Source organism: Balaenoptera borealis, assembly GCF_965194805.1.
Source record: "Balaenoptera borealis genome assembly, chromosome: 10".
NCBI lineage: Eukaryota > Metazoa > Chordata > Mammalia > Artiodactyla > Balaenopteridae > Balaenoptera > Balaenoptera borealis.
This window is the reverse complement of record NC_138874.1, coordinates 84,110,312-84,126,337: the sequence shown is the minus strand read 5'-3', so window position 1 is coordinate 84,126,337 and position 16,026 is coordinate 84,110,312. Positions and strand designations below refer to the sequence as shown.

Here is a 16,026-nt window from a genome sequence, read left to right as displayed (position 1 = left end):
AAGAGGTTTAAAACATTAAAGTTTATAGAAATAACACAGTAAAGCAATGTGAAAATAAACTGGAAAACACAAATATACCTGCCCATCCCAAAAGTCTAGAGCATCCCTTTAATCTGTCCCCTAATGTTTCTCGTTTACTGCCTCATTCCCTTTTCCTAGTGTTCAGCAATTAAGACACTACTGCTCTGTAGACGCTATTTTGAGCTTAAAGTGCCTCTCTCTGTTTCTTTAATTTCTCAGTTAATCCTAGAAACATTCTAAGCATTACTTGTATTTCAGAGATGAAGAAAACTGTAGCTGAGAGCAAGTTAAGTCACTTGATGAAAGTCATACATACAGTTATTAAAAGCAGAATTAGGATCTGAACCTAGGTCCACTCAACTTTAGTCAGCCCATGCTTTTGTTGATTCAGGGTGGTGCAGGACACTTTCTGAAGAGGCTGGTACCTGGTACTTCTTGAGCTAAGGCTCTTTAGATTTAAATGTGTTCAATTCCAGGGCTGAGGCTACTCTGGTCCCCAGGCACTTGCAGTTCCCTCCCCACAGCCCTCGAAACTCCTTCTCCCTGCCCCTAAACGATTAGAGTTGTTTCTCTGGCCCTCACAAGCCCTGATGCCAAACAAATCCAAGCAGTTATTCCCCCATTTTGGGCATAAAGTAATAAATGGGGAACTGTGTGCTTGTGTAACTTTAGTAAAGGCTGCTAAAAGCTGTTCTATATAACAAAATTATGCAGGAAATATCCAGTATGTCTTTTCATATTGAAAATTTAAGAAAGCCAATATATTTTATAAGCACAGCTATATAATGTTATTTTTATATATAATCATAGATTTTATATTTCCCCTTCAGAACTGTAGCAGTGATCTTAATATAAGGCTCACTGTCAGTCAAATATTCCCTTCCTCCCTAAGTAATTACAACTTTGAATGTTCAATAGCCATTCACATAAATTTCATGTTATAACTCAAAATTAAGACATTCATACTATAGAAAGGTACCAGTCTTAAATTACTGAAGTTAACATATACTACTGTAATCTAACATAGCTCAATCTATACTTGCTACAATCCTAAAGAGAAGTGGCCACTTATCAGTAAGGGGGAACATTCATATTGTCATGCATTAGATGCTGTGAACAAGAAAATAAATAGGGTTTTTGGAACTATCTTTAAAAAACTTAATACTAATTGATGAAAATAACTCCAAGACCAGATCGCTGAACATTAAAAGGGTCACTATTGAACAGCTTAAAATAAATAATTGCTTTTGAAAAATGAATATAAAACTAGTTAAACAGTGACTATTAAGGTGCTAGCCTCCTCAGTATGACAAGCAATTTAAATTTAAAAATATTAGTATTGTTTTTTTTCTTATAATAATCTGACAAAAACAATGACCTTAATATTTACTCAAGACTTGTTTTCATAATTATTTCCTCACTGACTGGTATAAAAACAAAGAGCTCAAGGCCTCACCTTGGTTTACTCACTGCTGGTTTTCTACCTGTTGAAACTAGATTGTAAACTATATAAAAGCAGGAACCAAGTTTGTCTTGTTCACCACTGTATCCCCACAGCACTTTGCATAGTGCCTGGGGAAGTAGGAGGTGATCAACAATCACCTGAATAACTGAATCGATGAGAAAGGAGAGGAAAATAACTTTATTGATTTTTTGCAAATCGTTCTCTGTGCTCAAACTACTATAAACTAATTTCTAGAAACACGAATTTAAAAACCTTACTCCGGTGATGGAAGGACCTGATGTCGCTGTCTCTGTCTCTGTCTCTGTCTCTGTCTCTGTCTCTCTCTCACTCACACACACACACACACACATACACACATACACACACAGTAATTAAGACTGCATGAGTCAAAATTACAATATGAACTATGAGATGTCAACATTATATAAATAAAATTTAATAGTGAAAAAGTGATCTGGAAGCCCTGTGAAATTTTACCCTACACATTTTGGAGGACATCACATGGGTTAAGAAAAAGAAAACAAAATTGCATTTGTTCAGATAATCATTTGAATGTTTACATACATTTTTGGTTTGTTAATTATGTATAACTAATTTACATTTCCTCATATTAACATATACTCCTGTTTAGCTTGTAATCAAATTATGCCAGTGAGAAAAATCCTCATAGTACCTTCATTGAGTTGCTGATTCTAAGAAAACACTGAACATGAACATGTACAAAAGAGGCCTTTGAATAAAACAGCATGTGCATTTTTAAATATTTGCACAGTTTGATCTTTACATTTCTGTCTGAAGAAAATATGAACAAAACTCAGGTTCACCATGCTAAAATAATGGTTCAGATGACTGCCATAAAAGAAGTACATACAAAAGAATGAAAACAAATCACATCCTTAGGTTCCGTGATTACTGAGAGGGTTTCCCCTTCCCTAAGTGCTTTATTTTACTTCTTAAAAATATGAGAGCAGCAGCTTATCGCAAGTCTCCACTACTGTGCATTAATGATGGAATCAAAACAACACAACAGACTCATAAGAATGAGAGGACTGCAGAACAACGAGAAGTCAGTTTTATGCTTCTTCTTGCTCTGGATAATTTAGAATTTTGCGGTGTGCCTGACGTAAATATTGCTGCTGTTTGAAGTAAACCTTGAATGCTCCTTTAATGGCAACAAAAGCAATTCCACCCTAAAAAAAAAAAAATTAGCTTTTTATAATGCAGATTTAGAGGAACATAATAAAAATCATTTTACTTAAATCACAAAAGACACAGGCATTGTTGCTAATTCAGATGACTGCAAATGAAATAGTTCTCTTTTTTTTACTAGGGGGTAAGATAGGAATAGACATTAGAGGTCAGAAAGCCTTTATCCTCTCTGAGTGATCTTCCTTCCACTTAGGTCTAAATCCATTCTCATATAGTAGAGAGAATGCCCAGGCATTATATGCAGGCTGCTACCAGAGGGGAGAAGTGGGAACAATAATAATGACATCAAACAACATAAGGGCTTACTATGTGTTAGCACTTCAAATGAATTATCTCATTTAACCCTCACAATAATCCTGAGGTAGCTACCATTACTATCTCCATTCTACAAGCACAGAGAAATCAAGAAATTTTATTTAGGTTTCTCAGCAAGGCAATGTCTGTGACAGGATTTGAACTCGGCAATCTGACCCTAGAGCAGAAACTTTTCAACACTATCTTTTGGGAGTAATGATTCACGCACATCCCAGGAGAGAACTCCCACAGCATAGTTCCCGAAGACCAGAACTACTGCAGTGGATCCTCCTCTTTTTATTGCTATTGGATGACAGTGGGGATCAAATAGAGACTTAAGGCACAGGAGCCATAGTATAAATATTTATATAGTCCCATTCTTCTTTTTTTTTTTAAAAACAAATATACAGTTCTTTCTCTTTTGCATAGTCACTTGAAAAAAGTAATATTAAAGCCACCTTACCAAGATTGTCCTTTGTAAATTAGAGTTAACACTACTGAACATTAGTTTACCAACTATTGTCGCAATAGTAGGAAAAACAAGGGCTCCACACAAAATTCGGGTCGCAGAGACATGATCTGCTAAAGGATTAGCCTCAGCTGGAATTCGAGGAACAGGGCAACCAATCCCTAGAGAAAAAAATGTAGGGTATTAGTGCTAATAAATCAGAGTATCTAAAATATTTTCGCATGTTAGGATTTGTCCACAAGATTAATTTGGTATGTTCATTACCAGCACAATTCAGGGCCTTACCTGGAAATATACTGTTCAAAATCTGTAGTTTATTTGAGTATTTGCGCCATAGTCTAAGCACATAGTCCTCCCAGCGAATCATCTTGCCTAATATCAGCATGACAGGAATAGTAGGAAGTCCAATTAAAAGGAATAAAGGATCAGCTCTCTCCATAACATCCAGACCTTCTTTATGGCCTACAACCTGTGAAACAGATAGCATTTGCTCCAATCATTTCCTCATCTAATGAAGGGTTGCAATGCTTGAGTGCAATTCATTTTAGAGGAAATGCTAATTTCAAAAGAATACAGAAATAAAAAGTTTTAAAAATAAGCTGGAAAGCTATCAATCCTGATTTATTTATAAGAAATGTCTCTCATGCAAGGGGAAAAAGAAAAGCTCCCAAGCTGTTTCATATTACATTGGAATAAAAGCTTTAAAACCCACATTGATTACATTTCAATAGAGGGGAGGGGACTTCTGGTTCTTGCTTCCATTCCTCTATTTAATTTGGTTAGACTGGGCTATAATTTTAGGTCTCATGTGTCTTCCAGAAGAGCAACTGTTTTTCTGCTCTTCCTACTAGGAGGTAAGCACAGCCAGCCAAGGGGCAGGACCGGCCTTCAGGAGATGGTCTGAAATCTCATTTCTCTTTGGCTTTCTCCCTGCTCAGTGGTGTCTGGGATTGAGTGTGATTTCTCTGGCTGGCTAAATGCCTGCTCTACAGACCTAACTCTCCTAAAATGCAATTCCAAGGTCTAGATTTGAGGGAATGCAATAGGAGGTCCAGTTTTGGCTACAGGTTCCAGTCACTTGTTCTAATCCAGGAACCCAAGGGTGCCTATCTATGGGGTAATAAAGCTGAAACAATCCTTCCCCTCTCATCTGGGTCTTGGGGTTATTTCTCAATTGGTTTAGATCTGAGAGGGCAAGAAGGACATGATTAATTCGCATGTGTGAATCTCCATACTTCCCCTCCTGGCAAAATTCTTTTCACTTGCTGATCAATCTCGGTCTTACATGTCTCTCAACATGGCCATTTAGTTGGTGAGCATCTTACTTTTAACTAGAAAATTTCCCTAAAAATTCTTTCACAGGTCTCAAATGACCTCCCTTTAGCCAAAAGTCTCAAATGCTCGCAAATTAAATATATTTCTCTGAGGGATTATTCTTGGCAGTTATGACAGGGGAGACTATTTCAGAATCCTGGGGTTTTAGCCCATCCAGGTATCACAGCTTGATATGAGGAGACTACTATAAAGGTTTCTATAGTTTTTCTGTACACACTTAAGGGTTAAACTATGAAGAAAGGATTGTTGATATAGACAATCTATATCTTTGTCTTTGTCTATATCTCTGAGAGGGACGAGGGAAAAGAAAGGAAGGAAAGGTAAGGAGGGAAGGGAGAAAAGAAGGTAGGGAAGACTAAAAGCTCCAGGGACAATATCTACTCAGGAAAGCAAACTCATGAAAAAGTAAATGGGATTTGTTTTCAAAAATGAGATGCCCTTTATGTCAGCTATTATAGCAGAGTTTTTTAGGTGGACTTCAAGGAGATGTGAAATAAGGAAGCTGACAATGGTCATGGCAAATTGAAATTCTAGACAACAGACTTGATCCAGGTAGAAATAGTTTATAAAATTATGTGGAGGGACTTCCCTGGCTGTCCAGTGGTTAAACTCTGCACTTCCAATGCAGGGGGCACAGGTTCAATCCCTGGTCTGGGAACTAAGAGCCCACATGCCATGCTGTGTGGCGCGGCCAACAAAAAAAAAAAGAAAAAGTATGTGGAGAGGACCAAAATGGGTGCTTTTAAAATTTCAGCTAAGGATATAGCCCAGACTTTTGTGCATGATTAATTTATCTAACCAAGATGTAACATTAAGGAACAGGGGACTAGCCTCTTCCAAATGGTCAAAACCCATGGTATCAGTATCTGATATTCTTCTGTGTTTCCAGGTAGAAATTAACAACCTCATATCTTGCATGTGAAGGGTGGTTGTTCTGAGCTGCCCTAAAGTGAAATAGTCTGGTTCACCACATTTCATAAACACATATCCCACATTGGCAGCAAAAGTGGATTAGCCCAGAAACTGTCTTTACCTATAATGCTTGTCCCATGACACTCTATTTTTTATATCATTTTATTATTTTCAATATTATGATCACTTTAAAGTTATAACTAAATGTGATTTAAATACGCCCAAAGTGTTAGCAAGCAAATTTAGAAATTTGAAAAATTCCTTTGTTGGGTTATGTTTTCTTTTCAGAATTTAGGGTTTAAAAATATAAAGCAAAGTGAATATTCAGGTATGGACTATAGTAAGGGAAAATTTATTCCTCATGGGTAGCAGTAAAAACTTTCCAACCAGGTGTCTAAGAATGAGGAAATAAAAAGGAAATTAGGGCAAACAGTGAGCAAAAGCCCATTTTCCCCACCTGTGATCAAGAGGCATGCTTTGTGCTTAAGCTGAGGCTGACCATTACATGCATACCTGCATGCATTCATTCAACTGAATACTGATTATGTGCCAGACACAGGCCTAGGTGCTGGGAATTAAAAGGTGAGCTAAATAGACGTCTTTTGGAGGTAAGAGGCAATCAAATCAAACAAGTGTGCAAATATAAATGTTAAGGAACTAGGACAGTGTAACACCTATAGTGTCATACTACGTGCTGCTACAGTCAGACTCAAGGGTAATAAATTAAAGCTGAATTAAGCAATGGGGCTGATTTAACTTTGGTCAATATAAAACCAGCAAACCTTGTGTAGGATCATGTACATTCTGATGTTATGCCCTAAGACTGAGAAAGAGATAATTTTCAAGACTTAAATTTTGAGGTTAGATTCAGGAACTGTCGAATGTCTTCTCTAAGAATTTTTTATCCATGTACAAAATCAAGGCCTATGGAATTGCAGGTTTAGAGAAAGGTTTGTTTGTTTTTCTGCTTAAGAGCTGAAAGCTAAATCTCCATAGTCAGCTAGGCCTGCAGTTCATCAATGCTAAAAAGCTAAGAGTTAGTTTTAATTAAGGTTTGATCTTTTAAAGCACTGCCTATAGAACCCTACTTTTAAAAGGGGGGATGGAACAGCGATGAACTAAAAGGTTTCCTTAGAATTCAGGGTAATTAAATGCAACACAATTAAGAAGGGACAATGCTTGTGGGGGCTGCTCTACAGCAGAGGCAGAAGCAGAGCTGGGCCGGGTGTTAGTGTACCACTGTTCCCGGATACAATGCTCCAGCTGCCTCTGGGGCCAGCTTTCATTTCAGGAGCCCTAGATTAGGGACAGGAGTCCTAATGCTTCTTCCTTGCTGGAAGGTGGTACTGGTACTGGACACGTAAGCTCTCTGAACCTGTAAACTAGGAATAATTGATAGTATCTATGTCACAAGATTGTTGCAAGAATTATATGCATCGGTGCTTGAAAGGTGTTCAGCTAGGTGCCAGGGGAAAAAAAAATTAACCACGTTGTCTTTTCAACAAATTTAAATCAAAGGGGCCATTCAAGTTCTTTACAACGAACAGGGATTGAACCTAAGACTGGTTCATGAAGAAATAAATGGGAAAAAAACAGTGATCTGATTCCTTAATCTGATTTACCTGAACTTCAGAGAAGTCAGAGAACAAAAGGAAAAAAAATAATTAAGTGTTAAAAAGAAAATCCTAAATTCTGCTGATGGAGTAGGGGGCACGACTGCTATCAAATATTCAGAAAGATAAAAGTCTTCCAAATACTCTTAAATCACACAACAGGAGCTATCTACTGTCACAGCTAATCGCTCCCATTTCTGGGCTAAAAAAAAAAATCTTTTCAAGTGAAACAGTACATGTGAAGGTTATATCTAAATGGTAACACATAATATATATATGCATTACCATCGTTTTAGTTCTTTTCTGTCACCATTAACCTTCTTTACTGTCACCATTAACATGTTTATTTTTGTCTCCTTGCTCATATCATTTCCTCCTCTCTACCAATCCAAATTATCCTCTTCAAGGGTCAGCTCAAGACTTATTTTTTTCATAACTTCAAATGATCTTTCACTTTTACTGAATTAAAATACTGTTAAGGTAGTCTTTCCTTAATTGGCTCCTGTTGTTGAAGTGTCTCATTAATTACGAGAATTCTTTTAAGACTGTGCTAGCCTAAAATCTTTTCAAAAAGAGCCATCCCATTTTTTATGGTCAATTAGGTCTTAAAGAGAAATCACTCAATCTCAGAGGGCCTTAGTTTCCCCATCTGCAAAAATATACTTTTGTATAATGTATTTGTACATTAAACAATGTATAATCTCTTAAGTTTTCAGGTCTTTGTCAGTCCTAGTGAATGGTCCTGAACTTCCTTGATCTAATGATATACTAATACTCATTACTGGAGCTTAACAAATTATTACAGAACATATAATCAGTTAAACAAACCTGTTACTACCTGATAGAATTGGTCATATTAAAAAAATCATTATTTATGAAAGCCTTCTAAAGTTAACGTCTGTGTATATGCTATACAGGGAACACCTACGTATAAGATAGTCTCTACTTTCTCAAGGAAATTACCTGCTAATAGGAAGAGTAAGGCCTGAATACAGCAAAAGTTAAATAATTTAGGTAATCTATATAAGATATAGCACTTGGTCAACATAGGATTGGCTGCCATTTGAGGAATAAAAATGTCATGAATGCAGAGGAAGAAGAAATCACACTGGGCAGGAGTTGCCTGATAAGTTTCATGGAGGGAAAGTGGCTGAACTAAGCCTGGAAGGAGGGTTTAAATTCGGAGAGAAAGGACTGAAAGGACAGGTATTAGGCAGGGTGGGTGACATAAGCCAAAGGACAGAGGTAAAAAAACTAAACAACATAAGGATGGGTTGGAGGAGACAGCCCAATAGGCCTCAAAGTAGAATGAAGTTAAGATTGTGGAGAACACTGCATAACAAACCAGGTTAAGGAAATGGAATCTTTTTCAAGTCAGTGATTCTCAATCTTTATCCACTATCCTATGCCAAATGATTTGTGATTCATTCCAGTGACTACATCCAGATTTCTGGGGTGTCATCAACATTTTATAAAGAAGCATTGCAATATTCTGTCTCACCATGATTATTAATGGAGCAACCAGAATGGCGGCTCACTATGGACCTTGCATAGATAGGTTATGTGCAACTTCTAGAATATTACATATAATCCCTTCGATCCCTTTTTCTTTCATGTACTCTTTAATTTATATTAAAGAAAAGTAAGTTATATCATCTACAAACCAAAGTGTGTTAACCATTACTGAGTTAGTCATGAAACATTTAACCGGGCTTCCCTGGTGGCGCAGTGGTTAAGAATCCGCCTGCCAACGCAGGAGACATGGGTTTGAGCCCTGGTCTGGGAGTATCCCACATGCCGCGGAGCAACTAAGCCCATGTGCCACAACTACTGAAGCCTGCGTGCCTAGAGCCCGTGCTCAGCAACAAGAGAAGCCACTGCTATGAGAAGCCTGCGCACCACAACGAAGAGTAGCCCCTGCTCAGTGCAACTAGAGAAAGCCTGCATGCAGCAACAAAGACCCAACGCAGCCAAAAATAAAAATAAATAAATTTATTAAAAAAGAAAAAAAGGGGCTTCCCTGGTGGCGCAGTGGTTGAGAATCTGCCTGCCAATGCAGGGGACACGGGTTCGAGCCCTGGTCTGGGAAGATCCCACATGCCACGGAGCAACTGGGCCCGTGAGCCACAGTGACTGAGCCTGCGTGTCTGGAGCCTGTGCTCCGCAACAAGAGAGGCCGCGATGGTGAGAGGCCCGCGCACCGCGATGAAGAGTGGTCCCCACTTGCCGCAACTAGAGAAAGCCCTCACACAGAAACGAAGACTCAACACAGTCATAAATAAATAAATAAATAAAGAACGTGAATTTCTTTAAAAAAAAAAAAAAAAAAAGAAACATTTAACCAATCTAGGTGCTGCTTTCAAAAATGATCACTTAAGTTAGAGGAGACGTTAAGCTTTGAAGTAAAACGTTGAAAGGTATTATTTTAGGAAGATTCATATGGAAGGATGGATCGACAGAAAAGAATGAAGTTAAAGAAAACAATCAAGAGGCTCCTTTAGCCATCCAGGTATGATGGGAGAAAGACAATAAGTCAGGTATTAAAGATTGTGGAAAGGAAGCCACAGATGTTAAGACATATCTAGATGGAAACTGCTTGGACTCAGTGGACTGGATATAGCGCTATGAAGTAGAAAGAGTTAAAGGTAATCCTAAGAATGTAGGCTATATATCAAGTAGATGAGAAAATAATTGTAGGAATCAAAGATACAGAGAAATTATAACAGAGAATAAATTTAGGTTTCAAATTGAGGAAAAGACAAGTTTGATTTCAATAATATTGAGTGTGAAGTCATAAGAGGTCATTTAAGGAGAAGGGCCATGCTGTTCTTATAGGACTGATTTTGGGAAAAGATTAGGGTGAAAGACATAGATCTGAACACAAAACGCTCAGTTAAGATGGCTGGAAATCTTCAAAGAAGAGGTATACAGAGAGAAGAGTCAAGGGCCTGGGACTAAATCTTGAAATTTAAGTCATTCTAATTTTCATCAACAGTTACTAACTGTAGCATTGTTTCGTAATAGCAAAAAACTAGAAGTAACTAACTGTCTAATCAATAAGAGACTGGTTAGTAAACTGCTGAAATTCTATACAAAGAATGCTATGCAGATTTCTCCATACTTTGTGAAAAGATCTCTAAAATTCATTGTTTTTGGAAAAAGGGGGTTCAGCTCTAATACGTTTCCTTTTGGGGGGAAAACTATAATGTGTGTGGGAGAACATATTTATTTTATCTTGCATATGCACAAAGAAAGTCTGTAAGAATATATCTGGCTACCTGAGGAGAGGGGAACCTGGGCAAATGAAGGAGAGGAGTAAGAAGACTTTCCCCTAGAGAGCTTTTATATATTTTCTTATTTTTAAGCCATGAGAATGTTATTACTTGTTCAAATAATAATTTTAAAAACTCCTAACAAAAATCTATTTAATCTGTTTGATCTTCATATCAAAAGTAACATCATCAAATAGAATAAAATAGTGAACCTGCATCACTGTCACCGCTCCGTAAGTTACAGCTGTCCAATAGATAGAGCCAACCATTATTCCTGCTGCAGCAAATGGACAGGCTTTTGAGATCAGTCTATCTGCAAGATCCAAGACGTAAACAACTGGACCTATAATATAAAGAAAACAAAGTTTCAACACAAGACAGATTAAAAAAAAAAAAAAAGACCACAGATCTAAAATATTTTTATGAAGTTGGATGCCCTGATGCTTTAGAAATAACTTATAAATGTAATGGGAACCTAGATTTGAACAGATTTAGAATTTCTCAGTCATTTCCATGAATAGCTGAGTTTTACTTCCTAACTCCTAGGAAATAGCCTCTTCAAATTTTTATCTTTATCAGTAAACCTAAGAGTAAAGCCTTAAACACAGCTACTTCTTATAAAGGAAAATAGTTCTCTTACTTCTCTTAATGACACTGGCTACTGCAGAATGACATGGCCATTTCAACTTGCTCTTCACAAACAGTTCCTGGCCACAATTAGATTCTATAGTACTTGGTAAGACTATCATTTCTTTGACTTCACTTATTACTTCCTTGATAGTGTGTGAAGGTAACCTAGGCTATTTTTTTGTAGTTACACAAAGTCAACCTATCTTACTTTGATATCCAATATACTATATTTAGTTGAGCACTATTCTCTAACAAACTACTTTTAATGATCATGCCAGTTTTTATGGCATTCCAACAGCTGTATATGCCAATTATGCTTCTATTATTATTATGTGCTTACAAAGTGAAATTTGGTTATTATCTCCTCTGGTAGTTATTTGGAATAACTATACTAGGAGGAATTATAATAATTGCAATTAAGCCCGGTATAATTTAGCTCTAGAATTTTCCAGAATAGTGGAAAAGTCTTAGACCTGAATTAGAGCAAGGCCTAAAGAACTGAATATCTAAGTTGAACTAAAGGAACATGCAACCTTGACTTAGTAATCATCATATTTGTTGAATGCCCTCTACGTACAAACTATTACTTAGGACATTTTCTTAGAAATGTATAAGAGGTATTACCTACCTCTGGGGGCTTACAATCTATAGGAGGATGCTGTATACAAAACCAACTTATTTTCATTGTACAAAGAAATTCAAATAGCAATATATGATAAAATCATTTAAAAGAACAAGCATCCATCTATCCATCCAGCAATAGTTCCCCCTGATTGCTGGAGCCAGTAATATTACTAGTCACTGTATAAAGAGAGACCATACTGTGAAGAAGGAAGAACATTAGGAGAGATGTCAAAGGGACCTATGATTTAAATTTAGCATATAAACTTACAACTGTCAAAATCTAACTTATATAACATTTAAAACTATGACAAGGTATCTTTTGGGACCAAAGAGATAAAGTAAGCCTAGTTCAATGTATACTGACTCTACATTCTACATGATAGCAAGTGCTGTGCCACACATTACATGTATCATTATATAATCTCATAATGTAGGGTTTAATCCTTAAAATACACAAATTTGCAGGTTTAAGTTTATAACCCTCTCAGAAGGCACAATAAAAAGCATTTTAGTAAGTCACCAAAGATCCCTGAAATGCTGGTACTAAAAGTTAAAGCCAATAGGTATATATAAAGCCTCAAAACTTCAGCTTTCATATTTTCTATCGATAGTTCTTGAATCAGAAAATTAAAATCACAAAACAACAACTACAGACTCTTTACAGCACGTTTCCACCTACCAAAATCACACCTATCTGAAGTCAATCCCCACTTATACACCAGATCCCATCCCCTCGCCAACTCAAAGACACAGCTCTAGCAATTCACTTCTACCCTCCTACATCATTTCCCCCTACCCTTTATTGGATTATTTTCATCAAACATGTCATTATTTATTCTATCTTAAAAAAAAGAGAAACACCTTCTCTTGATCCTTCTTTTCCCACTGCTCCATTTCTTTGCTCCCTTTACAACAAAATCACTCAAAAGACTCTTCTGTTTTCACTCTCTCTCTTCAATTCTCTCTTGAATCCACTCCACCAAAACTGCTCATCAAGGTCACTAACAACCCACACATAGCTAAATCCAATGGTCTAATATCAGCCTTCCTCTTATTTGGGCTACCACCAACATCTGATAGATGTTCCCTTCTTCTTCCCAATAATCAATGCATCTCCAGGACATCACCATCTCTTGGTTTTCTTTCCATCTCACCAGTCACTAACTTTTCAGTCTCCTTTGCTGGTTCCTCCTCTTTTTCTTGACCAAAGTGAGGTCCACCCTGCCAACTTCTACTTCATCATACTCCCTATTTGATTACTCTGCTCTATTTTTCTTTTTCCTAAAGCACTTACCACCTAACATACTCTAATTTACTTATTGTTTCCACCTACTAGAATAGGGGTTGAAAAACTATGGCCCATGGGCCGAATCCACCTCGCTGTTATTATAAATAAATTTTCGAGAAACATGGCCACATGCAAAGTTAGCTGACCCCTGAACAACATGGGTTTGAACTACACGGATCCACTTACACTAGGATTTTTTTCAATAGTAAATACTACAGTTCTGCACAATCCTCTGTTGGTTGAATCCATAGATATGGAGGGTACAGAGGAGCTGTGGATATGGAGGGCTGACTATAAGTTATATGTGGGTTTTTGAATGCACAGAAGGTTGGCACCCCTTCCCCCGTCCAAGCCCGCACTGTTCAAGGGTCAACTGTATTTACTATATATATATATATATATATATATATATATATATATATATATATATATTTTTTTTTTTTTTTTTTTGCAGATAAAGTTTGTTGGCTCCTGAACTAGAATATGAGCTCCAAAGCGAAAGTAACCTTTTTATTTTGCTTATTGACGAATCCCAATTCCTTTGATTCTCAAAAATTTGCTTAATTCTCTACTGAGGTACTTATGAAAAACTATGATATGAAAATCTCTAGGTCTTCCTTTTTCATTATTCTGTATGAAGCCCAAGTTATGAGACTATTTTCTACCCAGTCAGAATCAGAATGTATTAGGAGAGAAGGTATTTTACCTGCTTCCAGCTGACCTTCTCCCCCCATTCCCCACCTTTTCAAAAGGGTGCTTGGAAAGATCTACTGATGGAGCAAAGCAATATAATTCCTAAAAAAAGTAACAGATCATTTAGATGAAAACATAGTTCCTAAAAAGTGATCAGTCACTACCAATTTTATCTATTATGAACATGGACAATAGATAGGTGTTTGAATTGTCTTTCCTTTAAAGATCTCAGAAGGTTCCAACAGAATAAGCTCAATTTTCAATTTTCTTCTGAATCACTGGGTATGAATTCTTTCTGTACAAACAAAAACAAACAAATAAATCCCCATACTTCCTTCTGGAAATTTTTTACTTATCCCTTGGGTCATATGCAACAGATGTGCTGGATTAAATGAAGTTACTGGCTGCATTTCATAATCCCTATTTCCAGTTTTTCTGGCAAAATTCTGTCTAGGCTTTTGTTTTAAGTTTATTTTGCCTAAACCTCTCAAGTCTTTTCCAGATAGACTAGTCCAAGATTACTTTAATATTTAAAAGGAAGGATAAATGCCTAGTGGTAAACATACCATTAGAATTATAAACTGCCACCCAGGGGAGGTATTTCTGAGAGCTAAAGATTATCTAGGCAAGCTATTTGATGAATAAGAACAATCACTCAAATCCTCTGGATGCAGTCCCTCAATCATATTTTTCTTTTTTTTTTTTTTTTCATATTTTTCTTATTAGGAAGCTTATCATGTACTATCCTATGACTTGAGGTCATAAAAGGAAAACAGCAACAGTCATTAGCCTCTTCTTATTGTCAGATTAAAGTACAAACAGTTACGGGAAATGAGGAAAGGCAAGACTCTAGCCCTTGAAAATCTCAATTCTGATGGGGAGGAAGAAGTATGAATAAACGTACTTCACAAGTTAAATATGCAAGGGCATAAAAAGGTTTTATTTAGTATTTTAAAAAGGTATTATTGAATTTTTAATGCCTCAGTGGGCTTCATCACTTATGTTTCCAACAGTACTGTATTTACACAATGAATGGCAATTGGAGAAGCTTTGTATAAATACAAGTTTTGAAAATTCAATAATTTAAAGGGCACTAGGGAAACTTGCAATTAAAAGGAAATCTATTGTGAATTCTTTTGCACAATAAAACTTTTGTAAAGAAAATAACTACACGTAATGTTTTGGGTAAATTCAAATCTTCACATTTCAGATTGGAATGACATCAAACAGTGAGCTGAGAACTATTAGGGAAACTCCTAAGTCCATGTCTATTGAAAAGAAGTAATCAGTTTTATCTGGCAGACACTGCAAAAGTAGATTTGTTGTGATTGTTGTGTTGTGATTTAAATTCAAGTCTCTGTATGCATGGTGTTAAAGGTACATTTTGGAAATTAAGAATTAATGACTGAAGGGCAGCTAATACTTAGTGTTCAAAATCTCCTGGCACTGCATACAATCATACCCAGAATTCCCAGAACCTTTCTTGGGGATAGAAAGGTACCCTCAAAAACACCTCTGACCAATTCATGAAAAATAATTTCTAAATGCTGCCAGGGTGCTAAAGTTTCTAACACAAAACATAATTTAATGCTTCACAAGATAACCTTGTATAAGTCCCTGAGATGATAACAGCTCCCATGAACTCCAAGGTTTCTGTTAAGTGGCCAAATTTATAAAAGAGATTGCCAGACCCAACTCAAATGCCAACTTGCTAAGCCAAAACATCAACCCCACTTTCAGGTTCAGAACTGCTGAGAATTGCAGATTTTCGAGGTCACCAAGATCCTAACAATACAGTTCTAAACTTCTTTCCTTGCTCCAAGTCTTCTTTTTGTTGCACACTACTTCTGGAATGTCCTGTCCCTACTTTGATTAAATCTGTATGAAAACCCAAATTCCCAATGAAAACTAACCTAACCTGATAGAGGCTGACTAATTGTTCTACCCCACCCTGTTCCACGAGGCTTCCTTTACATACTATCCCACAAAATGCACTTACCCCTTTGCTTGTGCATAATGTTAGTACTTTATGTTCTTGTTCAATGTTTGTTCAGTTGTCTCAATATCCTTTAAGTCTGTCCATGTCAGCATCATCTGAGATTGAAAACTCCCAGGGGGCAGGGGCCATGTCTGTTTAACTCGTTTTGTACAGTGCCTAGGATAGAACCATGTACAGATAGGTGCTTAAAAAATGCTTTTTA

The 16,026-nt window shown here is 36.8% G+C and overlaps 1 protein-coding gene across 5 annotated transcripts in view; it reads right to left on the bottom strand.

Moving 5' to 3' along the window:
• Nucleotides 1-1,906: 1,906 nt before the first annotated feature.
• The window catches only part of MARCHF5 (membrane associated ring-CH-type finger 5), a 50,156-nt gene continuing 36,036 nt past the window's right edge, over nt 1,907-16,026 (bottom strand). For 4 of the 5 annotated variants that reach the window (XM_082339631.1, XM_082339635.1, XM_082339632.1 and 1 more), the window contains 4 exons: nt 10,803-10,933; nt 3,744-3,927; nt 3,453-3,619; nt 1,907-2,676 (listed from right to left, as the gene is read on the bottom strand). In XM_082339631.1, the coding sequence (XP_082195757.1) occupies nt 2,560-2,676; nt 3,453-3,619; nt 3,744-3,927; nt 10,803-10,933 (599 nt within the window). In that variant the 3' untranslated portion in view covers nt 1,907-2,559. Of the gene's footprint in view, nt 2,677-3,452; nt 3,620-3,743; nt 3,928-10,802; nt 10,934-15,824; nt 15,962-16,026 lie in introns of those variants that run through there. The other variant, XM_082339633.1, reaches the window with a different exon arrangement.